We start from the raw sequence: 25,988 nt of genomic DNA, 5'->3' as shown, positions 1-25,988 counted from the left end.
CCGAACTGCTGCAGTGGAGTGTTTTGGCTTTGCCATATCCCTCTCCCCCTTCCTGTCCTTTCACCTCTCATTTAAGCTGTTCCCCCAGTTTGACCCCGGCCCATAGATGCTCCCAATAGGCTTCAGACCACCCCAGGGACCAAGTACTGATGGCAGAGCTGGGGGTCCTCGGTCTGCAAACCTCTGTCACTGCCTGTTCCAGGCCCCCTGCAGCCCCCGTGCCCACCCAGCGCCACCGGGCAGCAGGCCCCCCTCCAGCAGATGCTTGGCGCACCTATAGCAGGGAGTCTGTCCCCCGGCCACAGCTTTTGTCCCCAAAAGGCTGGTTTGAGCAGGTTTGGGAACATTACGGTGAAGTGCCTGCAAAGGTGCGGGACAGAGGCAGCCCAGCAAAGCCCTGTCAGCCTCAGTGTTTTCCCCGAGGGAAGAGCTGAGCTGCTCCACCCGTACCGTCCTTGGGAACATCGCAGGAAACCTGGCTCGTTACTTCTGTTGACCGCGTTTATTTTTGGGGAAGAAAGCCCTGCCTTCAGGTCTGGGGGCATTGCTAGGGAAATATTTTTCTGACCTTTGCTGGATGTTTGAAAATAAATAAATAAATTACATAATGCAATATGTGGTGTCGTTTGTTTTGGTTAAAGGAAAGTCATACATGAGCAAGAGGTCACCTCACTTCACTTTCTGCAACCTGAGGCTGAGCAACATCGGCCGGAGGTGCCATCCTTTACCTTCACCTCCATCACTCACTGCTACAGCCCTCCTCCTTCCTCACAGGCATCCTCAGAGGCCAGAAGAGGTTTAACCTCTGTCCTCTGTACCCACTGCCCATAAATGCCTTCCTGGATGTTTTCTAATTGTTGGACTGAGTCCCCTAATGACAGGTTCTGCACGCAGGAATGGGGAGGTGGGCTGGGGTTTCCTACAGGCAGATCTACCCCACATCCCAGCCAAAAGCTGCCTGGGGGAGCAAGTATCAAGAGGGAGAAGATACCTGGGATCACCCACAGGCAGTGCTCAGGAGAGACTGTCAAACAGGTAGCCCATGGGACAAGCTCTGGGGATCTCACAGAGGATCAGCTGTCACCAACTTCTCCACCCCAACACCAGCTAGGACCACAGCTTCCCAGTGGGACTCCAACGGGATGCTCCGTGCCTGTGGCTCTGGCAGCACAAAGCAAGGGTTCAATGCTGTAGGAAGATCCATCTTCCCTGTCTGCAGCCCCAAACCCAGGAACTGTTTTCCTTGCTCTGCAACATCACCAGGGTGGTGGCAGGTCCTCAGCTCCACCAAGAAGCAAACAGCAGCAGAGAAACTCTGAGGATCTGGCTGCCAACAACCCCTCTGTTCCCTGACAGGGGTCCCATTTTCTGGTTGTCATCTTCCAAAAATGCCTCTTTTGCCAGCAGGTCAGTAGGAAACCTCCTTTCCTCCTGCCAGGCGAGAGCTTGGCCACCAGGGCCAGCTCCGGGTTGCAGAGTTCTAGCTCTAGTAGAATCACATGTCTGTTGCTGGGAGCACACTGGGTCCCTGGGTTGGACCCCAACCTGCTGCAGACATGACAACAGCCCTAATTTTCAATGCAAGTAGTGGATGGAGAGCAAGCTGGACTGAGGATGAGACATTGATCCGTGTAGCCTACCATGGTGTATGGACCTCCATCAAGGAGCACCCCAAAGTCTCAGGCAAAAACTTCAGAACCAGGGAAAGAGAATTTTTCCATGAATTTGGACAGAAAGCATGCAAATTTCCTGAAGAAGGATGAGTGGCAGGGTGTAATTCAAAAGAAAAACAGGCAGACCAGGATCTGGCATGCCATCAGAGGTGCCTACAGCTTCTGCCGGAGCCCTCAGGTACTGCACTGACTTTAAAAACTGGTACAGAGCAGAAAGTATGCTTGGACAAGAGCATCCAGAGCAAAGCTTTGGAAAGAATGGTAGCTGGAGGAGGGTCAGAAACTGCTTCTTTCCTCCCCCCGTCACAACCTGCTCACAGGAAACCCACCAGCCCAGCTCTGAGTGAGCGTAGGCATCTGAAACAGGTGCCCTTGGTGATGCTCACCCTTGCCCTGCTCCTGCCTGGAGCTGCCTGTGCCGGGGTGGGGGGAGATAGGGGGAGCGGGGCCAGATCCTGTGGTGCCTGTGGTGATGGGGTGCAGCTCACAAAGCAACAGTTTCCCCACAACGCACCGCCACATCTGGGAGGGGATTAATTCTTGTTTGCCATTCAAATGGCCCTGCTGTGCCAGGGCACTGCATACACACAGTAACAGAGCTTCTGGCCTCACTCCAAATTAGCCTAATGAGAGGCAGGTTTCAGGACAGACTCGGAGGATGAGCAGGCTACCCCTCTCCTCCCACCCCTCCTGTCACCTTCTGCCACCTTTGACCACTCCGCCAACATGATCAACACCCAGCATGGTGCTGAGCTGCACGTGCAAGAGGTCCCTGCATACCATGATCCCTCTGTGCCTCCCAAACTACCCCAAAATACCCTGCTCAGCATCTCCAAGAGGTCCCACAGCAATTGGAAGTGGCCAAAGCATCACCTCAACAGTGATGGAGGTTTTCACATGCGGTTTCTTAAATACAGGTGCACATATGTCTGCATGGCACCTATATGGTCTCTGGCTTGCACACCCCCTGCCACCAAGAAGCATGTACATGGTTAACACCGGTCAAAAGATGGGGGGCGGGGAAAAAGCTATGAAGGACAATTTTTCATTTTCTTTTCCAAACTAACTGCAATAAAAAGGTGGAGGCCAAAAGAACTTTGAAATTTTGCCATTTTTGGAGTGCAGATGTAAGAAGAGTGCAAGCCCTGGGTTGTGAATGAAGTGCTGCAAAATTAACACAAAAAACATTCTCAGTTTTTTTGCCTCTAGAAAGTGCCCAAAGAAAATAAAAAAACTTAAAAAAAAAGATGCCTTTTCCTTAAAAAGCCATGGCAATCTGATCAGAGCATTTCACGCAACAGCAGGCATGGCAGAATCGGGCAGAGGCATCTCCTGCAGGCAGGGAGTCCCTCCAACCGGCACCAGAGGGTGGGGGCACCCCAGGGTGCTCCCCGCACCCTGCCCAGACAGCAAAGGCAGAGAACGGTGCAAACTGGGAGCCCCACCAGCCCCACAGAGCCCAAACATCCAGTGCAACCTTGGCCAGGCACCTTCAGCACCAGCTCATAGAGGACCGCAGCTCCATGCAGCCCCCCAGGCTGAGGTCCTGCGGTGGCTGCAGCCCCCTCCCTGCACCCAGCAGAGCCTTAGCCTGTGGCTCTCATAAAGGATATTTATGGGAGGAAATTTTCCTCCCCTCTCTCAAAAAAAGCAGCCGCTGGGTTAATAAAGCACTGGCAAAACAAAGCAGGGAAATTTCCACTAAGCAGAGTAAAAGGGTAATTAGCGACTGGGCTAAAAGCACCCGACTCGTCCTACGGCAGCCAGCCCCAGCCGTGCCGGCTGCCTGCGACAAAGCAGATTTGGGTCAAAACCCTGGGTTCCCAGAGGGAACTTGCATTTCCCTTGTTACCTCCACCAAAGTCACAGGAGAAGGAGCAGGAGCACCTACGGGTGAGAAACGGCACTGGCAGATGAAGGTCAGAGGAAAGGAAGCCTTTTCTAAAATCAGTTGCGCTTAAGGAATGGGCTTGCCATCAGAAAAAGGCAGCAGAGGACTGCCATGAAGACCGTTGCCATGATGCTCTTGAAGAGCAGTACTGCATGTTGGAAGGGCTGCAGATTGTTATTGTGCTATGCAACACCATTTTTTACTGAAAACTGACCAGAAAAAAAAAACAGAAGGCAAGGAGGGGGGGGGGGGGGAAGTTTAAGCTGGATTGCAAAATATACCCCCCAAAAAAATAATGTAGTCAAACCAAGCTGAAAGTTGGGTAGGTTTCTCAATTTAAAAATGAGAAATTCTGCCTTTTCAGCTTGCTGGAGTTGCAGACACAAACCCAGTCCACCCATCACTGCCCCATCTGTGCCTGTGCGTCAGGAGGGGGCCAGAACAACCTTCTGCTGGGGTTTTTTAGCCCACAGCTAAAGCAAACTCCACGTGGCTTCTGCCACCAGGCACCACCTTCTCGTCCTTCAGGAGTGCTCCCAGCCCATGAATTAAGTCTGTGCCCGCCACTGTGAGAGCAGCAAACCCATCCTTGGGTGCTCCAACCCTTTTCTGGGGATCCATCCCACCCACAGCTGACTCTGCAGAGGGTCTTGGTGTAGGCACTGGGTGCCACTGGCTTCCTTGGTGCAGCAAAGGGACATCGCTCGCCCAGCATCACACAGCTCACCAGAGGTAGAGGCACAATCTGTACCCCAACCCTTCTACGCACATTATTCCCTGACCCACTTGCTTTTCTCCCAAGTGCTTTCTGTGCTAGGCTAGAAAAGGGGGGGTTATTTGCAGAAGCAAAGGTTCCTCTTCCAAGACTCATTTTGGTGTGTTTTTTACAGGCACGCTTCAGTTACTTTACTGATACAAGATGAAGCAAAATTGTAAATTATTACAACAGATCCGCAAATGGCAAGCAAAGGGAAAGTCAGTTAGGTTGTCAGTAGTATTTTCTGTCTGGAGTTGCTCTTTCCTTTCAACAACACTTGTTCACCTGGGCCAACATTTTCACACCCCACCGTACAGCTCCTAATCAATACTGAAGCATCTCTGGACAAGATGCCAGCATCCCAGGGAGCTGAGGCTATGAAAGTCCCACCTCTTAGCTGGTGGGGAACCCAAAAATCCAGACCGTTTGACATGCCTCACTGCAAGGACTGCGGGGTGACCTTGCCTGAGAGCACCAGCCTGGATCTCATCAGTGCTTGGGATAGGTAGGCATGAGCAGGGCCAGCTGCAGTCAAGACCACAACAGGCTGGAGTCTCACACATACAGCCTTTGCTAAGAAAAATCTTCATTTTTTCTTAGCCCAGCGCCTGAAAGCCTTGAACTGGGCAGAGGTTGCAGCCCACAACTCACACTCTGCTTAAGCAATGCCTGCTCGGCTGCAGCAGGACTTGCCTGGCACAAACCTAAAGCAGACGGTGTAGCCTGAGGGATGCAGCTAGGAGAGAGGTGCTGCTCCAGCTCCGAATCTCCAGGACAGCCTGATGCTGGGGCCTCAGCCTGAGCCCATCCTGGGACATGACCTCAGCTATCTGACGGCACAGATCAGTGGATCGTAAAGTCCTCCTGAACAGAAACACTGAGGTGCCACCAAGGAGATGAATAAAGGGCAGAAGCATTGACACCCACATTCTACATCTTGCTTTTATGGGCAGAGAAAGGCAAGGCAAGAGGCAGACCCGAGAGGCAGATCTTTTGCAGAAAGCTCAGGCTTTTCTAGCCTGAGGTACCATGCAGCACCCACAACCTTTAAAACAGGGAGGGAGGACATGCCAGCACACGTTAAAAACACCAAAGGGAATAGGAGACCATGAAAAGCTCCACCAAATGCCTCTGACAATACTTTCAGCTGCACCTGAGCAATCAGGCTCACCTACAGACTTATGCATCACACGCATATGTCAGCACTGGCAGGACTCTGCCTCAAAGAGGACACATTGCTGGCAGGGAAACCCATTTCTATAACAAATGTGAAGCATCACCCAGACCACTGTCACCAGTGTGGCCAGACACCTTCCAGTTGCACTGCAGGAAGGAAGAACAGCAAGCCCAGTGGCATCCCCAGCCTGACCAAGCTACAAAGGACAGCTGAGACCTGTCAAACTCGTGGCATAGAGAAGCTGATTTTCTCAAGCAGCAGCAACACATCCCTCCTTCCCTGCTAAAGCATGTCCAGCTCCCACCCCATGGGGTAATTCCGCAATCACGGTCCCCACCGTGACCCTCTGCAGAGTAACTGGAGCTGCCAAAAGCAGCGAGTGGGTTTGGAAGCAGCAAAGCATCCTGCAAACAAAGAGCAAAACTGGGGAAAAGAAACCTGGCCACATGGCTGTGGTAAGGACAACTGAGCCTCGGGGAACCTTTGCATCCAGCGTGGCCTTGGGCAAACTGTCCCATCTGCCAGTGCCAGTTCACCCTCTCCAGAGCTGGGGTAAGTCCCCTCAAGGCTGTCAGCTCTCTGGGGCAGTGACTGTCATTTCCAAGAGAGCATTCCACATGGCAGAGCCCGAAGGGGATGACTGCAAACCTGCAGCCCCAAACCAAACCACACATCTGAGGAAGAGGCGCTGAAGGGAAGAGTGACCTGGAGAGAGTCTGTTGCCTCCCTCCCCCAGGGGCAGATCTGACACTTCACATTAAACAGGGGGCAGAAGAGCGAGTTTGTGGTTGGTTGTTGTGGCATGGTGGAGAAGAGGGGGTGCAAACAGAGCTGGAAGCTGCAGAAGGAAGGTTACAACCAGACGCGACCTCATATCTGCCTCACAACCTACCCCAGCCCAGTACCTGCACAAGTTCCCCTGTATCATGCAAAGCAAGAAACCGGTGTCCCCCCACCGCTGCGATTTCATCCATACCTGGACAGGAATAAGAGGCTCTTTGTCATCGATGTCAATTAGGACGTCATCCCTGGGCGTGAGGCTCACATCATCTGCAATCACAGCAAGCACGAGCATGACCAGAACATCCAGCTGTTAGAAACCCCAGAGCCGAGCCACCTTGGGACCAGCCTCCAGCAGCCACCTCAGCCTTGCCCAGAGCCTTCACACCAGCCAAAGCTCACGTTCACGTGGGTTGAACAGCTTGACCCAGGGACAGCCCACTGCACCAACCAACCCCAGAGCTAAACTCCTCCTTGGCACCTCCTGAGCTTCTTGTACCAGACCTACAGCTGGGGTGAGCTAAAAGCAACGCATGCAGGGACCCACAGCTCCTCCTGGAGAAGGGCATGGGTGTGCGGCCAGCATGGTCCTCATGGCAGCACATACCCGAGTGTTCCTGGGGACCGTCTGTCTCCTCGCGGTAGGGGTCACAGTAGAAGTCCTCCAGCGAGCGGATGGTGCACTGCCCCACCACGGGCCTTCGGCCGAAGGGCCTGTTGTCGATGATTTTGACAATGATGGGGGGGCTGTAAAGGCTCTCCTTGGGTAAACGCTGTGGGCAGAGGGGAGGGAACGCATTACTTACACAGGGCATGGAGGTAGCAGCTCTGCACCTCCCCAAAGGGAACTGAGGCAGGACAGAATTAGATTCACCACAGGTTAGTGAAGATGCCTATGATGACCTATGGCATCTTTATGGGACTTCCAGAGGTCCTTCCCAACCAGTTCTGCTACAGAATCAGAGAATCATAGACTCATAGACCTTTAAGATCATCAAGTCCAACTGGTTAACCCAGCACTGCCAAGGGCCACCACTAAACCATGTCCCTAAGCACCACATCTAGGTGTTTTTTGAACACTTCCAGGGACGGTGACTCCACCCTATCCCTGGGCAGCCTGTTCCAATGTCTGACCACCCTTTCAGTGAAGAAATTTTTCCTAATACCCAGTCTAAACCTCCCCTGGTGCAACTTGAGGCTGTTTCCTCTTCTCCTGTTGCTTGTTACTTGGCAGAAGAGACCAACCCCACCTGTCTACAGCCTCCTGCCAGGTAGTTGTGAGGGGCCATGTCCTCACCACTTCCATGAAAAGCACACAGATGTCAAAGTTGGGGTTCTTCTTGACGTTCTTGATGACACAGGACTGCACGAGCTGGCCTCCGCACTCCACCAGCAGGCTGGGCGAGGTGACACTGGCCAGCTGGTAGCTCTTGAGGTTCCTCAGTCCCCAGGCCAGGATCTGAAGGGTGAGGAAAACAGACAGCAAGGACTAAGCCAAAAATCTGCCTCCGAGTCTCTCGCTGAGCTTCTCAGTAACAAAGGTAGACCTGAAGTTTGGCCCACTGTGGAGGACAGATGAATCAACCATGTAGGACAGGTGGTGCTGGGCAAAGCCAGATCACACAGTGAGCATTTCTGTGTATGCACCAATATACCAGGTCCGCAACTGCTTATCTATCAATGGAGCATCTCTGTTTTGGAAAAATATCATCCTGGCATGAGGCAGAATGTCCTTTCAACAAGCAAGTGTGGTCCAGAGCTGTGCTCTGCCCTAGATCTTGACTGCTTGGTGAGACTCATTTTCCCAGCCAGGTAACGTTTTTTGACAAATAACCCATAAGCAGAACCAGCTCCCAGCCCTGATGGGGCTCCGTATCCACAGAGTCTCGCTTGGATCCCATTTCTGGGTCTCATCCCCACCCCCGTTAGGGACACACATTTAGGGTATTATTCTGCAAGGGAGCGGTCTGATGCGCTCCCCATCACTCACCTCAATGGCTGTGCGCTGCAGGACCGGTTTGATTCCTTGGGGGACCATGTAAATGTTGGGCTCCCGCTGGGGTGGGGGGTATGGCAGGTCAGAGTCTGCAGACTGCAGGGAACAAAGATGCAAAGAGCACATCAGGTCACGCCACGATGGGACACCAACCCCATCACACCCCTCCCTCTGTGCTGCGTCCCCCACCCAGAGTCTCCTTCTTGCTGCAAAACTCATCTCCCTGCAAGAGGAACAGCTAGGCAGGGGGAGATGAGGGCTGGGAGGCTGAATGAACTTGCAAACTGTTTCTGTCCCTTTAATCTGACCCTGGGAAAGATCAAACATCTGCTGGCGAGAGCGATCTCTGAATCTTTCCCCAGGCAACTAAGAGGGATCTGCTAAGAGGAATCTGCCCTCCATCAAGGTTCAGCGCCCTTTAGGGGAGGAAGGGGTGAAATTGCATCCGTCCCACACTGGGACCACGGTGAGACAGTTCTGCAGTGGGATGCGGAGAGGGGACAAAGCAGCAGTGGGGGGGATGAACAGTGAAATACAGCTCCTTGAGCTGGACAGGGTGAGATGCTGTGGCCAGCTCCCGAAAAGCAGCAGTTTAGTAGGGGCAGCACCATGGGACAGGGTGTCAAGCACTGCCTGTGGATGCAGGAAGGGGCGGTTGTTCATGCAACAGCTCAGCAATAAACCATAACTGGCAGCTGCCAAGCTGCCAGCCACAGGACAGCGCTCAGGCGAAGCTGCCTGTGCACAGTGTCTACCAAAGATTTCCTTCAGGGTGAGACCAAATCTGGACAGGAGGTGAGGGATTCAAAATTTGCCTTCACAGAGGAGGAAAGCAGGGAGCCAGACTTCCCTGGCTGCTTGCAAAGGACGGGCTCTGAGCCCTCCCAGCGCTCAGGTTCTTCTTGACCTGCATCTTCGAGTTCAGAGTCACCGAAAAGGCAGGAATGAAAGCAAAACCTCTAAAAATGCAACCCTCAACCAAGGGCAGTTGGAACCAATTTAGGAGACCAGCATTCCTTTCAGGCTGGAGTATTATTGCATTAAATTAAGTGTGTATATGTATTTCAATTATAGGATTGGTTCAGCCTTACATATGTATGCATATAAATGCTCTACAAAGGGATTTTTCATGGTGGCATGTTAGATAGACTGAATGCTAAGCTTTAATTTTCATTGGCAATTGCTGGTGGCTGCTGAATCAAGCTGCTTGTTAGCTGATGACTTTTGGTAACTCCATTTCGGGGCAGATGTCTGGGTTCCCTTGTGGGGCAGATGGTAAATCTGGGGCAGGCAGTCCTCTCCACCATGGCCCACCCTCTCGCAGAAGTGGTTAGTGCTAGCAGGGAAAGGGAAGGTTACCTGGGAGGTGAGTGCCTAAGGAGGAGAGAGGCAGAGCATCCCCAGCATCGCATGGGTGCTCGGCACTTCTGGTAACCCACCTACTTACCCAGAGCCTTAATTTCAGGCTGCTCTGACACTGCACCATCAACATGAGCTGATCCTTCCTTGGGGTGGAGGAATAGAACAAATGGCCCTTGAAGAGCTATCCCCAACTTTTGTTTGTGACCCACAGCACTTAGAGCACATCAAGGTGCCTAAGCATGGATGGAACCAAGAAGAGCCTCAGTCTGTCCTTGTATAGTGACATACGCTCATTTCTAGCTTTAAAGATGCTCGCGTTGCATTTAAGTTGCATGATAGAGATGCAGAAGTCACCTAGCCCGTCTTCAAACCCCAAGGCAGGCTCCTCTGAGATGGCTGCACAGTCTGCTCCCAAAAAGGGAGGATTTTTCCCTAACAGGGCACCTAAATCTTAACTGATGCAAATATCACACCTTGCATTTCCTTATCATCACTGGACTAGAGATCATTTCAATCCTTCTATCCTCTGGCATTTCTCTGTGGGAACAAGGGAGAGCCTTGGGGAAGGAGCTCATGCCTGTCCCCTCTCTGCGCCAGGTTCAACCATGGCTTTGAAAGCCAACAGCACACACTTGGCTTCCAGCACTGCCATGTCTTCAGTTAGCACTAGCCATTTCTAAGCCCTTCTCAATCCCTGCTGCTCTCCTGGTTGTTTTGCAGCCATCCTCCTGGGTCTCAGCTGAATACACGAGCATTAAATCTTTCACCAGATGGGTCAGAAATGAGCAGCGAGTCCTGGGGATGAGGCAGGAGCAGGGAGGGTTTAGGGTGGGAGCAGGGAACAAGCAATTCCCAGACACAGCTCTCAGCCCAGACACAGCAGGATGGATGGAGGAGAAAGACATCCATGAAAAGACCTGTGGGGTCTGCGGGCAGCTGGGATGGTTTGAACAAGGACAAATCAGAGGGAATCAGGGTGGAAGGGAGCTCTGGAGATAGTCCAGTCCAACCCTGACTTTGATACAGGGTTGGAAGAGGGATGAGTAAAAGCCAACACTGATCAGCCCAGTCAAAACAGTGGCTGGAAACATCTCCCCATTTGAGTGAGCAGCTAGGCCATGTTGTTTCAAGAGGGGCTTAAATCCCAGTGCTTGGAGGGGATCCAGCCCCAGAAAGCTGCTCCCATTTGCACCAAACAGAAATGCAGTAGAAGGAATCTGGTGCCAACCTGGTCATGCATATATATCACAAGCCTGAATGATGCATGTACGAGCCAGATTCTCCATAAAGATTGTTATTTACTGCTCAGGGCACTGGAGACCTCAGGCTGGCATCGCTCTTTTGGATGCAGCCTTGGTGGGTTGGTTTGGATGGGGTTCCTGCAGGGCAGGTGGGTCAGGCCAAGCCACATCTGAAGGAGCTGGTCTCTCTGAGTGTCTATGTTGGGACTTTGCTTGGTTTCTGGGCAAAGGCAAAGGGACAGAGGAGAGTCAAGTGTCTGAGCATTAAAGGTACCCATTGAAGGAGCCCTTCGTAGAACAAGGCAGGGGTGCAGAGCTGTGGAGTGCCTCGTCCAGAAATGGCAGTAGCAAGAAATGGAGGAGAAAGAGCAAAGAGATGGTTATGTTCACATGAGCTCATCCACCTCAGCCCAAATGGAGCACAAAGGCAAGCCCCACAACATCAGGAAATACTGCTTGGGTGGAAGAAACCCATCTTGCAGAAATGTGTTTACCCCATCCAACCTTTCGTGGAAATGTGGCCAGGCTCTTTGCATGCCCCAGGTCCCTCTCTAGCTCATCTCCCAGGCTTTGGGGTCAGCTGGCTCCTAGGGCCACCACGCTTAAATAGATGTGTGCCCCTTCTTCAGCTCCCTGCCTTGTGTTTTCCAAGACACCAGCCTACCCTGGTACCGCTTGGTTCAGCCTGTGATCTGCTCTGTAGGATGCACAAGCTCTGGGTAGCAGCTTTGCCAGGTTGCCCAAGCAGCAGCTTGGGATGCTGATGACAGTATTTCCTTCAGAGCAACTAGAACAGTCCAGCACGTGCCCCAGTTCATGGTGAATTCCCCATGAAAAGCTGCAAAATTTTCAACAGGGATTTCAGTTGAGGTCCAGCCAAAGGTCAGCACAGCATTCTGGCTTTTTGCACGCTTTGTTTGGAAGGGCTGAATGCCAGTAGACCCCATGCACACACATCCCACAAAGGTTAAGTATTACCCAACATGTCCTGCCATCGGGAACACTTCCAGGGTTAAGCACGGAGCCCATCTGCCCTGGCCTGCCAGTGATCACTCACGTTACTAAAATCCTGATGCTATTGGCTTGACTCATCCGAAAAAAAGCAGCTGCCCCATGGAGGCACAATTTTGTCCATCTCCAAGATGAAGAGACAACTAAATCTCATCAACTCACCTCATCCAGGCTGGAAGACAGCTCATTCTGGAGAAAAGAAGGAGAATACAGCCTTAGAGCAATTTTCACTCATATGCCCATCGTAAGGCTTGTAATTGTATCTAATAACCGAATAGAAAAAGGATGCTTTCCAACTTCCTGCACACCCCATGCACTGAGGTTTGAGAAGAAATCAGTGCAGGTGACTTAAAACCATCCAGAACCCAGCATCAGTTAATGCCTTTGCTCAGACAGGCTGCAGGGTAGGAAACACGCTGGAGATGTTGGGAAGCAAAGCCCTGTGCAATGAGAATGCTGAAACTGTTGCAGGGCATGAAGGTAATGGTGTGTTCAACACCCGAGGAATTATACCTGGAATGGGACACATGTGCCCTGACTTATGGGTCAGCAGTGAGCTGCCTCACTCACTCGTCAGCCGAAGGAAACTGGCATCTCTGCATGGGGATTCCTTCATCCTAAAATAAGTCTCTAAGACAGGATGGACAAATTGCCTGCAGAAGCAGGGCTGCAAAGAGGGTCCACTGCAAACCTCTGCGGGAGCAGCTGGTGGTGCTGGGACCCAGCAGCTCTGTAGGGACAGGGAAGGGGGCAGCTGGAGGGGCACAGAGCCTAGGAGCTGCAAACAGGAGAAAGGCATTACCTCGAAGCCAGGGATGTGATGGACAGCCGGCTATGGAGACAAAAAAAACACATACTTTCCATTTGCCCTCCCGGTACTAACTCAGCTTTATCCGGCAGAGAAACATCCACGCGCTGCCCCCCATGCCCAGTGCTGGGCTCCCCTTTCCAAGGTCTTCCCCACCCAGTTCAGTAACTTCTGCGAGGCGGTAAGGAGGAAGAAGAGGCTGTGTGCAGACGATTCAGTGCCCTGTCCTGGTAGCAGAGCCCCCCTGCAGCAGCCCCTCAGTGATGCAGCAAGGCTTGCACCCAGCACACACACCCCCCACACCGCCCCCAGCAGCTCCAGCCGCATCCTGCACAGAGCGCAGCATCCCTCCAGGAGCAGAACTGCGACCTACATCGGAGAGACGGAGGAGGGAGCTGCGGGACCCTCATTCCCAATTAGCACCTCAGGGCTGGGAGGGAGGAATGGGACAGGGAGATTTAACCTTCCAGCCCATCCGCTTTCCCTGGCATTGAGGCACATCTGGGCTGCAGCCAGGCGCCACAGCCAGTGGAAAAGCTGGAGACGAGAGAGGCGAGGGGGTGGTGCGTGCAGCGGGACGGGGAGTGTGGGAAAGCACATGAGAGCACACTGGGGCATGACGAGGAGTCTTCCCGCTCGGGCTGGCTCGGAAGCACAGCCTCCTTCCCCCGTGGCTCATTCCATGAACGGCCGCACCGAGCGAGGCTGCTTGCTGCAGGAGTAACCGCCCACTTCGGCTCTCATAAACCCCCTCCGGAAATTAACGCTGGGCAAAGGACAGCGATCCGGGGCCAAATGCACCCTCGGTGCAAAGGTGCCAAGGCCCTGAGCTCAGCACCACAGCCAGCCAGGCTGGCAGGGCACACGCGGTGCCTGCCGGCAGCCCAGGCTTCGGTCCGGCACCGAGCATCTTACCCTCGGCTCTGCTAAGCACCACAGTGCAGCCAGCACCAAGCAGCACGGCCGGGTCTGCTCGGAGCAGCCGTCCTGGTGAAACCGAGGACAGGCAGCTGCAGAGCCCAGGTGGACATAACTCAGCACCGAGCAAAGGTTGGATGCTGCTCCAAGGGAAGAAGCTAGCATTCCAATTAGAGGCAGGATCAGGTCCGGACGGGGAGCTTACCTTCTCCCTCTGAATCAGTTCGAAGGCAGCCAGCAGCTCCCCAACGTTTTTGTTTGCCTTGATGACTGGGTACCAGGAGAGCCGTGGCGAGCGCACCAGGCTGGGCTTGCAGATGCAGCGCCCCATGAATTCATCTGCACCCTGAAAGGCAATCACAGGCATAGAGAGCCTTCATCCCACCCCACTTCCCGCTGGAGTCCGTCACCACACACCCGTATCTCAGCCGAGACCCTTGTCACTCAAAAATCAGGCTCAATGTTTGAACCATTATGGGACCAGTTCTGAAAAAAAGATTAGTTTGATGCCCATATAGACTCAAGTTTTCAAACTCCTCCCTGTAACTACTAGGGTTGGAAATACACTCTATCTTACACATTTTGGCTTAAACAGGAGGTGAAATCCTTATCTATCACACAATTTCCAGAGCAGGAGCTCGAGTACAGCAGTAAGTATCAGCAGCTCTGCAAAAGCCTGTTCACTGCTCTGCAACCAGATCTTCAGGTGCCCTTCCTGCTTCCTGCTGGTGTCTTTTGGAGAAGGGAGGGCAGAAGGGTTCCTGGGAGGTTCCTAAGACATTCCTGAAATGTATCCTGAGTCCTTTTCACTTATGCACTGCTCTTACCCGCAGTTCAAAACCCCTTCTGCTCTTGTGACAGGCTACAGCCCAGTTTTTTCTAGGAAGGACTCAAGGTCATCTCACCAGCCCCCCAGATGCCACCACTACAAGGCACTCTGGACACCTCCAGGCAGCCGAGCGAACAACAGGATATGGTCCTCTACTTGCATGACTATATATCTTGTCCCAACCTTTTTCCACAAGAAAATATGGTTAATTTAGCCACTTTGCAAAACATGATGGTAGCATTGGTAACTACAGCAAGGCCACCAAGGACTTCACTAGCAGAGCTGTTTGCTGAATTCTTGTCTTCTTGAGTGTCCAGCTCAACATCTGAGCCACCTGGAGATGTTACAGCATTGCACTCCAGAGGGCAGGAATGGTGCCATGCATTTGTCGAATCCACCCCAGCCCACTCACACCATGAAGGTCAAGCTCATGCCACACTTACATAGGTGTCATGGTCATATATTTCCACCACGATCTTGGGAGGGGAGTCAGACACATTCTGGGGGTCCCCAAAGATCTCTATCTCATAGAAGATGAGTGTCTGGTCCCAGGTGGGGTTCAAGGTGTTCTTGATCACCACTGTCTTCTGGCTTTGGTGGAGGAAGGAGACAATGGCATAAGGATCTGCAAGAAATGTTAGACAAGATGCAAAGGATGAATTAGAGCTACCACTCTAGGAAGGAGAAAGTAACTGACAGTCATTCAAGGGCCAGTGGGCTGTGCAGGGAGGACTGTGAACAGGCTGAAGGAGCTGCGGGTCTTTTAGAAACAGCAATGAAATTCCCATCACGTCCCAGGCAACCCCAGCTAAGAAGCGAATGAGGCCAAGTTCTCCAACACTTATCCCTATACACTGGTTATTCACAGCTCAGGGTCTTTCCAAGCACGATGTGATGTCTGTATGTTTAAGCAACCCTGCAGGGGGCTGTCTTCCATGGCTTTGTCCCGCCTCTCTTGAACCCACCATATCCTCTGGTGAGGACACAAAACTGCATGAAGAACCAGCCCCTCATGCATTTCTGCAGCACCCAGCTCCCTCCATTTCCCCCTGAGGCCCCCCCAGTTCTTGCGTTAGGAGAGATGTAGCGGTCCACCCCTACCCACCTGCACCGATACTTGGGGTTCTGCAGGTTTCTCTCACACCAACTCTAAAACATCTCTTTTTCAAGCTGAAGAGCCTCAGCCTATGGAGTTATTCCTCATAAAGGGCCAATCCAGAGCCCTGTTCGTTCCAGCTCATTTCGGGACAAGGCAAGCACAGCGACCCACACAACTCAGCTGTCTACCTATGCAAAGACCTTCCTTCTCACCCCACAGCAGCCTCCTTTCCTTAAAAATCTTTGATGAAGGATTTTTTGTCAAAAACCTTTTGGACATCCAATGAGACCATGTAAACCTTATCCTCTGGCTTGTGATAGCTTCAGCTGGTGGAGACGCCATGACCTTCCCTAGCCACATCTCCCAGCACTCCACTGCTCCATTAGAAATTTCCTCGCTGTCTGGCTTGATCCATCCTGGTCCAGGTTATCTTCATGACTCCTCACTCTGTCCACCAGGAGTCAGGTAGTACAAATGGTTCACCTATTGCCCTAAGGTGTGGATTTTTTTCCCAAAAGGTGACTCTAGGAGGATGAGTGTTCCAACGGAGATAACACAGCCACCTCCCAGCACAGCAGAGAGCACAAACCCTTGCCAGGTCATCTCCTGCTGTGTAGACCAGACCATGAAGAAGGTGACTGAGATGTTACTGCCTCCTTCCTGGGGTCTTTGATGTCTCCAGAAGGGATGGGGGCTGAGCACACATCTTGAGGAGAGCTTTGGGTTCCCAGTTCTCCGGGTTATCCCACCTGGCCTCCAGCTACCATACCAGATGGCTCGGGGTCACCCTTAGGGCTGCCGCATCATATCTGCCAGTCCCATGCAGATGTCTCAGGTACTCCAGGGTCTCATCAGACCCCTGTTTGTAGGTTCTGAGCTGGGACCAAGATGCCTTACCCCCAACTTGGGAAAAAAAACAGAGGTTTCTCACTGTGAGACAGCACCAAACTATGAGGAGTAGCCTCCCTTAACAACAAAAGCAATTAACACAGGAAGCCTGAGATCAATCAACAACGAAAACGTGAAACCTGAGTCCTCTCTAACACCTTCCCTTCCAGACAGCTTCAAAGAGCATGTGGCCCAAACCTGCTGTGGACATCCAGCCCACGGCGGCAGTGGCACTGGGCATGGGGACAGGACGGGAGGTGGCAGAACCAGTATCAAAGGTGGCTGAGAGGCTTGAAAGATGCCATGGGATCACATTGTAAGACCCCGTGGAGACTGAACAACCTTCATAACCTGATAGCACCTACTTGTCCTCATCAGGGACAAGACCTCCATGACTGCTGCGTCCCACCCGACTGGTCCCAGGTGGACCCCTGAGCTCTGGTTGCCTGCAAAGCCCAACCTCCATGGTGCCAGGAGGCATCACTGGCCTTTCTGGAGGGACACAGGCTACTTCCTCCACCTGGCACCCAGCGTGACGTGCCACCACAAGACACAGATACACCAGACACTGTATGGGAGTCCAGCAGGGGGTTACCACCTGGCTCATCCTAAAGCCAGTTCCAAGAGACCTCCCAGCAGCCAGGAGCGTGGCAGACCCTATCAAATGCAACGACTAGTGCTCAGTGCTGCACGACCCCCCACAGTCCTGGCAGGTCCCCGCATCCTCAAAACGGTGTGCACACCCCGACCCCAGCGCTGTCAGGAGCCTGGGAACTGACACCGGGAGCAAAAGGTGTCCTGCCTACCCTGGAGGTGGAGGAGCATCCCCCAGACACCTGAACGCGGGGCCGGCTGAGCAGGGCAGCATCCCCCACCCTCCCTCCCCTCCTCCAGGGACAGGGTGGGTTGAGGGAAACGTATTTTCTTTCTTAGCGTCGGTGCCACAGCAGACATGTTTAATGAGCCGGGGCTGTTCGTGAGGTGACCGGCTGCAGAGAGCACTATTCACGCTGGGAAGAACCTTTTCCACTTACGCGCTTTTTTCCAGTAAGAGGAAAGCAGAAAGCAGAATGCGTTACAATAAACAAAAAACCATGGATTTGGATTTGCTTTTTTGCTCTTTCCCCCCCCCCCCCCCCTTCTTTTTAAAGGAGGCTTTATAGAGCCCCTTTGTTTAGACCCTCGTGTGCACACAAGGTTTATTTTTATAACTGTGTAAAGCCCCCTTAATGAACTCCTTTATGCTTTGTTAAGGCAGCAGAGATCACAATTCCACATTGTGGCATGTTGTTACTCATGTTGTCCTTGGCTGGGTTTTTTCCAAGGGAAGGGACTCCCCTCCCTGCTCCGCCGATCAGGCCATGAGATCACCTCGGTCCCCACCACCTCGAACAACAAACCCTTTGTGGAGGAGAGGGGAGACGGGACCTTGGTGGGCGCAGACACTAGGTGATTGTTTGGGTGCTCTGCACCTCTCCAGGGCATTTCTGCCCACTCCCCCGACAAGCCCCTCTGCTTCATCACACTGGGGGAAGCAGGAGCCCCTTGGGACTGTGGTCTTGCAGCCTGGCATGGCGATGCCCATCTGTCCCCACAGGCTGCTCCCCACTGTGAGTCCCCACACTGCACGACTTTTGAGGGCTGTCCCTATATCCCATCTGAGATCCATCACCCCCATGCCAACGCTGGTGGGCAATCCCTTGCCCAGCCCCTCTGCAAATCCCCGTGGTAGCCAGTCAGTGACAGCCTTTGGAGGGATGCTGGATGCCTCCTGCCTGCAGGCAGCACTGTGGAGGGGTGGGGGTGCTTTAGGGATACCCACCCTGGGACCTGCTAGCATCTCAGATGTGGCCCCCACCACAGACTAATGAACTGAGGAGGGGCTTTTTGCATCTCTGACTCAGAGGTAGACAGCAACATCCCCACCATCCTGCCTTCCCACCTCAAAATGACCCTCCAAAGCATTGACGGGCATTGGCAAAGGCAGCTTTGGTCACAAGCACCAAAGAGCTGCGGGGCCACCTGGCTGGGATGGCCCAGCCCATGGGGAAGAGGATGTGGGATCCTCCGGCTGCCGGGGAGGCTGGTCCCTGCTCAGGTCAAACACACATGACCATTCCTGGCATGTCCTCCCACTTCTGCAGCCACACTTCGGTCTCTGCTGCGAACAAAACGATCCTAAAACCAAATCACCTACACCCAAGCACCCTTCAGCACCAAAAGATAACAGAGCTGCCCAACAGATAAAATAACTTATTCTGACTTGATTTCCTAGCCCAGAAAGTATGAGCTCAGCACAGGACATCCTGACCACATCAACTCAAGTCTGGCAGTTTCAGAAGTGCCTGAAGATGCACTGGGGATGCGTTGAGCAGCAGGACATGGAAAGCTTCTTGCCTAAAGACCAGGACACTCTTTATCTCCACCTGGGACCACACTTTTTTTCCATGAAGGGACATTTTTTACAGTCAGGTCTGAAGGAGGCCCAGTTCAGGCATCAGCTCCCCTAAGGAAACCCCCCAATGGTTGCCTGCCAGCCCCCTTGCAAAGTTTCCAGCACGGAGAGCAGAGGAGCAGCGGCTCAATTTAATGCTTGGTCATGAAAACAAATATGAACAGTTTTACAGATTTGCCACTGTTGGGTATTTTCCTTTCCAACCGCATTTTCAGTCAATTCTTTCATTCCTAATAAACAGGGTCTCCCTTCTTCAGCCTTGATCCCTTCCCCAAACCACAGGACAAATCCCCTCCACAAGCCCCAGACCCAGGAGACTGCTGCCCTCCTGCCCTGCAAGGAATTCAACCAGCTGGGAGCAAGCTGGATGCTGAGAGCACGTAAATCCAACCAGAAACTTCATGAGGATCCCAGAGAAGAAGGTGCCTGTTTGCTCTGAGGTCCTAATTACACCCTTTTAAATTTTTCTGAGCACATCTCACAGCGGTTTCTGCCCCATGCTCCATCATCTCGACACCAGCCCAGAGCTGTCTGTCCTCCCTTCGATCCCCCAGCTCACAAGCCCAGCGAGGAGGCTTGTGGCGATGTGCCACAGTAAACATCCCTGCCTGCCACTCTGTTTTTATTTGTCATGTCCTTGAGCTGTCTGCTACCCAGCCTTGCCACCCAGCGTCACCTCAGGCTGCGGAGAAGGAGCTATTAGCAAAGCAAACAGCTCTGACTCAGGGCTGACCTGGGTAACTTGTGGTTTCTGGTTGGTTTCTCACATATGGTTGCCTTGGGAAAGCCTTATGCTGCTGCCTTGTGTTGTTTGGCTGCTCAACACCCCTCATTTCACATCAATCAATACCCCAAAATTAGCTTTACAGACCCCACTACTCCCCAGCATTCATTACAGCACTAATTACAAGCACAAACAAGCGGACAGGAGCATTAGGGCTTACCCGAAAAGCTGTCCTTGTCCATGGCAATCAGGTCCCGTGCTTGGTACATGTAGCAGCGGAGGTGGTACCTGTTCCCACCTGTACAGAGGAATGTGAAACAGTTAAGGGATGAGTCTGGGGATGAGTGTAGCACACCAGGAGTATAGCTGGGCTTTTATAACCAGCCCCAGGCTCAGGTCTGAGGGCAGCTTGGCTTAATCCTTCCCGTAGCTCCCCAGGTGAGCAGTGAGCCCTGAGCATGTCAATGCTCCTGGGAGAACAAGCCGTGCCCCATCCTTGCCCACCCACCCCTTTCCATCCACCTGCACTCAAGGTGGGCGAGAGGAAGAGGATGGAAATGCTCGGCTATGGGGTCTCCAAAGCAGAGACCCCACACTGGGACTCACTGCCGGGGAATTTCACCCTCCCCTCTGACCCTTGGGCCCTTACAGTCAAATATGCACGAAATGGTGGGTCTGTTGACACCAAAACTAAGGGTGGAAACGGATTTGCCATCATCGCTCTTGTCGTCTGTCACTCCTCCCTGCAAGAGAAAGCAAGGCAAGGTCAGTCATGCCAGGACCACCCCCACAGCCGGGGGCTCCCCGCAGGATGGAGTCCTCCAGGGTATCATCCATACTGGTGTCCAAGAGGACTTTGGGCTTCCAGTGCCTGCTGGCCGCCCATGGAGGGACTCTCAGGCTCTTCTGCCCCAGGAGGGCAGAGGGGACCCCAGAGAAAACAGGACACGACAACAGAAGCAGCCTGAGGATCACCACCTCACATCCCCTCCCAGCATCTCACCAGCATAGAAAAGCACCTCCATGAAGTTCATCGTTCTCAGAGCAGTAGTCAGCAATTAAAGCAATTTCACTAAGTCCCCTAGCGAGGAAATTAATGGAATATAAACTTTGTGAACAGTGATACAGACAGTGTCAAATGCAGCCAAATGCCCTGTTCTCTGCCTTGGCTGACCCTGGCCATCACTATTCCCTCCTCTTGTGTTCGCCTGGGAGAGCCAGCCTTTTATCACCTCCTAATTGCCACATTTGGCTTGAAATATTTAGTTGCAGGAAAAGGAGCGTAAAGGTAACTTCCTGGCGAGTGTAAATCTGATCTTTAAAAATTTTTCAATTATCAAATGCTAGGGAGAGACAGGAGGGGCATTTAGAGAAAAAAAGAAAAAGAAAGAAGGAAAAAGAGAAAAAAAAAGCAGGTCCACGATGGAGTTTCCAGAGCCGCCTGGTCCCAAAAATGAGTCAGGAGCTTAGGTGGTCTGCAGAGCCCTCCTCGCCTTTCCAGGCAGGAATCGCAATTACCATGACACTGTCTGCAGAGGAAGCCCTGGGGTTCGCGCTGTATTTACGGCGGTGAGGTCGCGCCGAGGGTTTGCAAGGCAACCTCCAGCACTGCCTTCCCTCCCTCGCCCCCCTCCCCGCAGGAGATGAATAGCTCCTCAGTTATTTTTATGACCTTTCTGCCCAGCAGACCGCCAGTCTTTGCAGTCCCGTCCCCCCCCAACCTGCATCCACTGCTAGCCTGGGGAAGGGCAAGTGGAGGAGACCAGCAGCCAAGACAGGCAGGGGTTGCTCCCTGATGCCCTCAGCAAGGGCTTGGGGACCCCCCGGCTCTGTCCATCATGAGGAAGGGGGGCTCCTCACACCCCAAAACACCATGGAAAGCATGCCTTGGAGAGAGCAAGCTGGAAAACGCTCTTGCTCAGGACTGTAGTTTACTCTTTGGGGTCTGCACGCAGGATGAAGTACCCCCACGTCCTCCTCCCTTCACCCTGTCCCCACGGGGTTCCCAGGTGCTGGGTCCTGCAGCTGAAGCCCATGCACAGTGCATAGGGCAAGGTTGCAGCCACGTGCCGTGGGTGTAGGAGCACCGGGGGACAGAGGCACCCTCATCCCACTGCTCTGCCCCCAGCAGGGCTCCTCTGCAGCTGGGCTCTCCCATCAGGACCCCCCCACTTGGTGCAGCCGGTTGGTAGTTTGGGCACAAAGCTACAGAACTGGTGCCTTCCACCCTGGCCAACCCCCGGTGGCACCACAGGCCCACCCTGGCAGTCATCCCCCTGGTCTAATTCACGTCCCTGCTCTTCTCCTACCCATTCAGTGGTGTCTCAACCGCATTTGGTGAAGAGCCAAAGCTGGGGCATCACACTGGCAGAAACAGGCAAGATTTTCCAGCCTGGCATGGAAAACCCAAAGCTCTCCATCAACCAAAGGCTTCCCTCAGCTGATTTTGGAGAAGGATGGGAGAAAATGGGGCTTGCAGGGTCGGGGGGCTGCTTGCAGCTCCAGGGCAAAGCCACTGCGCTTTCCATCAGAAACTGGAGACAGCTTCAAGCTGCAGAGCTCAGCTCTGGGCTTCCCACAGTTCAGACTGAGGGCAAAGTGGTGCCTGGGGGCCACACCATGTCCTGCGGTCCTTCTCTTTTAATGACTGTCAGTGAGAAGTGAGCTGCCAAATGGCAGATCCCAAAAAACTGGGACACAATGTCACAGAGAGGGAAACTTAGGAACGAGCTAATATGATGGAGGCGATGGCCAAGCCAGCAAACCCAAGGGAAAGGAAAGCTGCCCAGTTCATACTGGGACGGGGGGACATTGGTGCACAGGTGAAATACAGGCAGAATACAGGCAAAACCAGAGGGACAGTGCTGCAAGCAGTGGCGTGACACTGGCTTCACGTTTTGGGCATGGGCGAGAGTGCTCAAAGCCTTCTGCATCACCAGCTTCTTGGTCTCAAGCTCCCCATTAGCCAGCTGGGACCCATCACGAGAAGCAATAAGCACCAGGCGCTCTGTGGGTGTCCCTGGGGGTAGAGGGGGATGCCAAGTCACAGGCAATAGAGAGGAGAGGGTGGTCATGGCAGAGGCAAAGCGGGTGACCCAGTGGACAAGATGCTTTGCCCAGCACGCTCATGGGCTCACCACAGGTCTACTTGCCTAAGCAGAGTCCTACCCTGAGCTATGCGAGGACAGTCCCAAGACATGGGTGGCTGCAGGAAGGCTCCAAGGACTGTCGAGAAAACAGCAGACCAGAAAGGAAAGAGCCACCATCCTTCTGCATTGCAGAGCCCACAGCTGGGGCCAGCAGGGAAGAGCAGGTGAATCAGTGGGAAGCAACATCTGAGGCATCTCAACATACCCCAACGGGCACCCCAAACCCATCAGGCTAATTGTATCCCAGGCAACCAAAACCCAGTGCCGCATGGCAGCGCCACGAGTCCTCGCAGCAGCACCTGGCCTGGCTCTGGGCAGCACCACCGTGTGAGCATCCACGCTGCCTGGCCCTGACACTGCTCCCTGTGGGACAGGGCACTGGGGGACATCCCCTGCCTCCCTGCTGCCTGGGGTCAGGGTAAGGGTGGAGCATGTGTGAGCAGCAAAATGCAAGCAAAAGCAGGAGTTAGCGCGTGCCTGGGGAGAGCAAGCAGGCAAAAGAAATTGTGCACGCGTGCGCATGCAAGTATGTGTGGGTCTGGGGGCAGATGTGATGCAGTGGGGATGGGTGAGGGGCAGGACCTGGGGTGACCCAGTCACACAGCAACCCCCCCCCCCCACCGCAGGGAGCCAGGCCAGCTGGGAGCGCATGCTCACACCCTGCAGGGTCCATCCGAACAGATGCTGAGCTCACCCTGCAAAGGTGCTGAGCCCCACAGGTGTCCCCGGGACTGCAGCTGCTCATCTCAACAGGGGCAGCATGGCCAGAGTGGGATTTTTTGGGGAAAGCCTCTGCCAAGGAGTCCCCAGCTCCTACAAAACACCTCTCAGCAGCCGGGCAACCCGCTGGGGCTCCGCGTGCTGGCTGCTCCCAGCTCTGGGGCAGCCTGGCCCCGAGGTGCTGGGGTCCAGCACGCCTAAACGGCAACCACTGCTCACTTTGGCAAGGCGGGAGCAATGCAGGCTGAGCATCCCTGGGAAAAAGGAGGCCCAGAAAACCCAAGCACCCATCCACACATTTCTGCATCCAAGACGCATTCCTGCTGGTCGTATTTGGTATTATCTTCCTGTTGGAACCAACCCTTTTGAATAGCTCGGGGAATTAGCACTTGGGGTGTTGGCTTGTTCTGTCTGCCTTTGCACTTTAATCCTCCCTCCGCTTCAGTTTGCCTGCACCGCTGTACGGCTCCTTGCTGGACGGCAACCCATGCCACAACCACAAAATTGCACAAATGCCTTTCATGGAGAAGGTGGCAGATAACAGGAACAGGACAGAGCAGACAGGAGGGGCTTCGGGAGGCTCCGGCAGCCGGTGGCGTGCCAGTGGCAGCCCTGGCCCCAGGCCTGGGTAAAACCTCAGCTGGGAGGATGCTCCAGGCTCCCTCTCCTGACAGCATCTTTATTCTGCTTCAGTCTGAGGGGAGCCGGTGGCAGCAGCTGGAACTGCCCCATCCCGGTGCCCTTCCCAGCTCTGCATACCTGAGACCTCAGCCTGCCAAAGCTGCCTTGCTCTGCCCGTGTTAAAAAAGCATTAAAAACAGATGTGGCAAAAAATCAGTGCCCAACCTTCCCAGCCCTCAGCACCCGCTCATACATTGCCATCCTTGGCATCATTTCACCCCACCACCCTGTTCCCAGCTCTGCTGAGTCCCCACGTGCGGCTCCAGTGGATGGAGGGTTTGACCCTGTGCAGGTCCAGAGGGTCTGGGGTTGCTGTAGAGGAGCCGCCAGATAAATTTAGATATTATTTCGGGATGGAGCATCCTGGAAAAATATGTAAGTCATTCAAGTGAGAAAGAAGAGCTGGAAAGGCATGAAGCTGCAAAACCAGAAAGTATGGCAAGATCGTTTATAAAGCAATGCACAGAAAACCAAGCAACCACAGAAAATGTGGCCAGTAACCCCAAAATATGAGGGCACCAAGGCAAGCCAGAATGACCTACTGCGGAGGGGAATGCGGTGAGTGGAGCCCAAAGGGCGGGTGGCCTGGTCCTGCACCCGCCAGGCTGCTGGGTGCCAGAGCCAGGGCTGGGGAGGGATTCACCTGCTGCTCTCCCGGGCTGCTCCCTCCCAAGCTGTCCCCTGTGGGGGCAGCATCCCCCAAAATCTCTGCGTCTGATGTAAATACTACTCCTTGTCAGATGGCATCACCCTGCCCAGGCGACGGGTCAGGTCCCAGGAGCAGCACAGTCCTACAGCAACGGGACCTGGTTGCCCCCTGGGACCCTGCAGTCACCTCGAAGCGTTCCCCTCACACTTTGCTGACACTCAAGCAGGGAAAATTTACGGTTCATGCCTGGCATAAGGGAACAGGATGTCCGCATTGGGGCCATACAGGGGCAGCAGTGACATTCAGAGCAGTGTTTGCTGGGGCAGGGGGAGAGAGAAAAACAAGGCATGGCATGGCAAGGCAAGGCACAGCAAGGCATGTCAAGGCAACACAGAACAACTGCTTTTTTTGCTAGAATTGTTTTCAGTTAGAAAATAAGCAAAACAATAAACTGGATTTTTTATGTGATAATATAATAGAAGTTACATCTGTAACTCTGGCATAAAGCTAAATGAGAGATTTGGGAGGCTGCTAAGAACTGGGCACTCCAGCACTGACTGACATGGCTAAGAAATGCTTGGAAAATAAATATGCAAAGTATGTACCATCAGATCTAACAGGCATTGGGGGTAAAGGGCTGAAAGGAGCAGGCCCAAGCAGCCTGGGGCAGGTGGGGGTTCAGCAGCATGCCCTTGACACCAGGGGATGCCCACATCAACCTGGAACCCCGTGCCACTGTGTCAGCATCACCGGGAGCGAAGCAAGCAGCAGCTCCCAGGCACGTTGCCACAATTGCTATTTTAATGGGGATTTTTTTTCCTCTTCCCCTTTGCTTCAGCCTCTGCCCCACATGCATGGGGAGGGGATTTTCCTCCCTCAGGTCTCCCCCACATCCCCTAGTACCTCCCAGCAGACGGGTCCATCAGCAGCCAAACTCACAAACCCATTCCATTTGCAAGCCAACACAGGCAAAACGAGGGCACAGCTGAGTCCCTTGGAGAACCGCATGATGGAGCAGAGACCCAAGGCAGCCAGCAGCAGACACCCCCCACCCACCTCCCCTCACCCACAGAGATGGGGGTGGGGGGCAGGGGGCATTCCTGCACAGCCCCACGGGTGTGCACACACACCCGCACGTGTGCACGGACACACACCTCATGTTACAGGGTTTTCCAGCTAA

General features: G+C 53.6%; 1 protein-coding gene across 15 annotated transcripts in view; it reads right to left on the bottom strand.

Annotated features, from left to right (window-relative positions):
* DYSF (dysferlin) overlaps nucleotides 1-25,988 on the bottom strand; it is a 104,378-nt gene that overhangs the window by 48,172 nt on the left and 30,218 nt on the right. For 10 of the 15 annotated variants that reach the window (XM_055796232.1, XM_055796237.1, XM_055796234.1 and 7 more), the window contains 11 exons: nucleotides 20,259-20,352; nucleotides 19,830-19,907; nucleotides 14,887-15,068; nucleotides 13,820-13,960; nucleotides 12,691-12,720; nucleotides 12,051-12,077; nucleotides 11,152-11,193; nucleotides 8,269-8,370; nucleotides 7,576-7,737; nucleotides 6,886-7,051; nucleotides 6,475-6,548 (listed from right to left, as the gene is read on the bottom strand). In XM_055796232.1, the coding sequence (XP_055652207.1) occupies nucleotides 6,475-6,548; nucleotides 6,886-7,051; nucleotides 7,576-7,737; nucleotides 8,269-8,370; nucleotides 11,152-11,193; nucleotides 12,051-12,077; nucleotides 12,691-12,720; nucleotides 13,820-13,960; nucleotides 14,887-15,068; nucleotides 19,830-19,907; nucleotides 20,259-20,352 (1,098 nt within the window). The remainder of the gene's footprint in view (nucleotides 1-6,474; nucleotides 6,549-6,885; nucleotides 7,052-7,575; nucleotides 7,738-8,268; nucleotides 8,371-11,151; nucleotides 11,194-12,050; nucleotides 12,078-12,690; nucleotides 12,721-13,819; nucleotides 13,961-14,886; nucleotides 15,069-19,829; nucleotides 19,908-20,258; nucleotides 20,353-25,988) is intronic. The other 5 variants (XM_055796238.1, XM_055796240.1, XM_055796233.1 and 2 more) reach the window with 1 other exon arrangement.

Source organism: Falco peregrinus, chromosome 2 (assembly GCF_023634155.1).
Source record: "Falco peregrinus isolate bFalPer1 chromosome 2, bFalPer1.pri, whole genome shotgun sequence".
NCBI classification, from domain to species: Eukaryota; Metazoa; Chordata; class Aves; order Falconiformes; family Falconidae; genus Falco; species Falco peregrinus.
The sequence above is the reverse complement of the archived record's forward strand: the minus strand, read 5'-3'. Positions and strand labels throughout refer to the sequence as shown.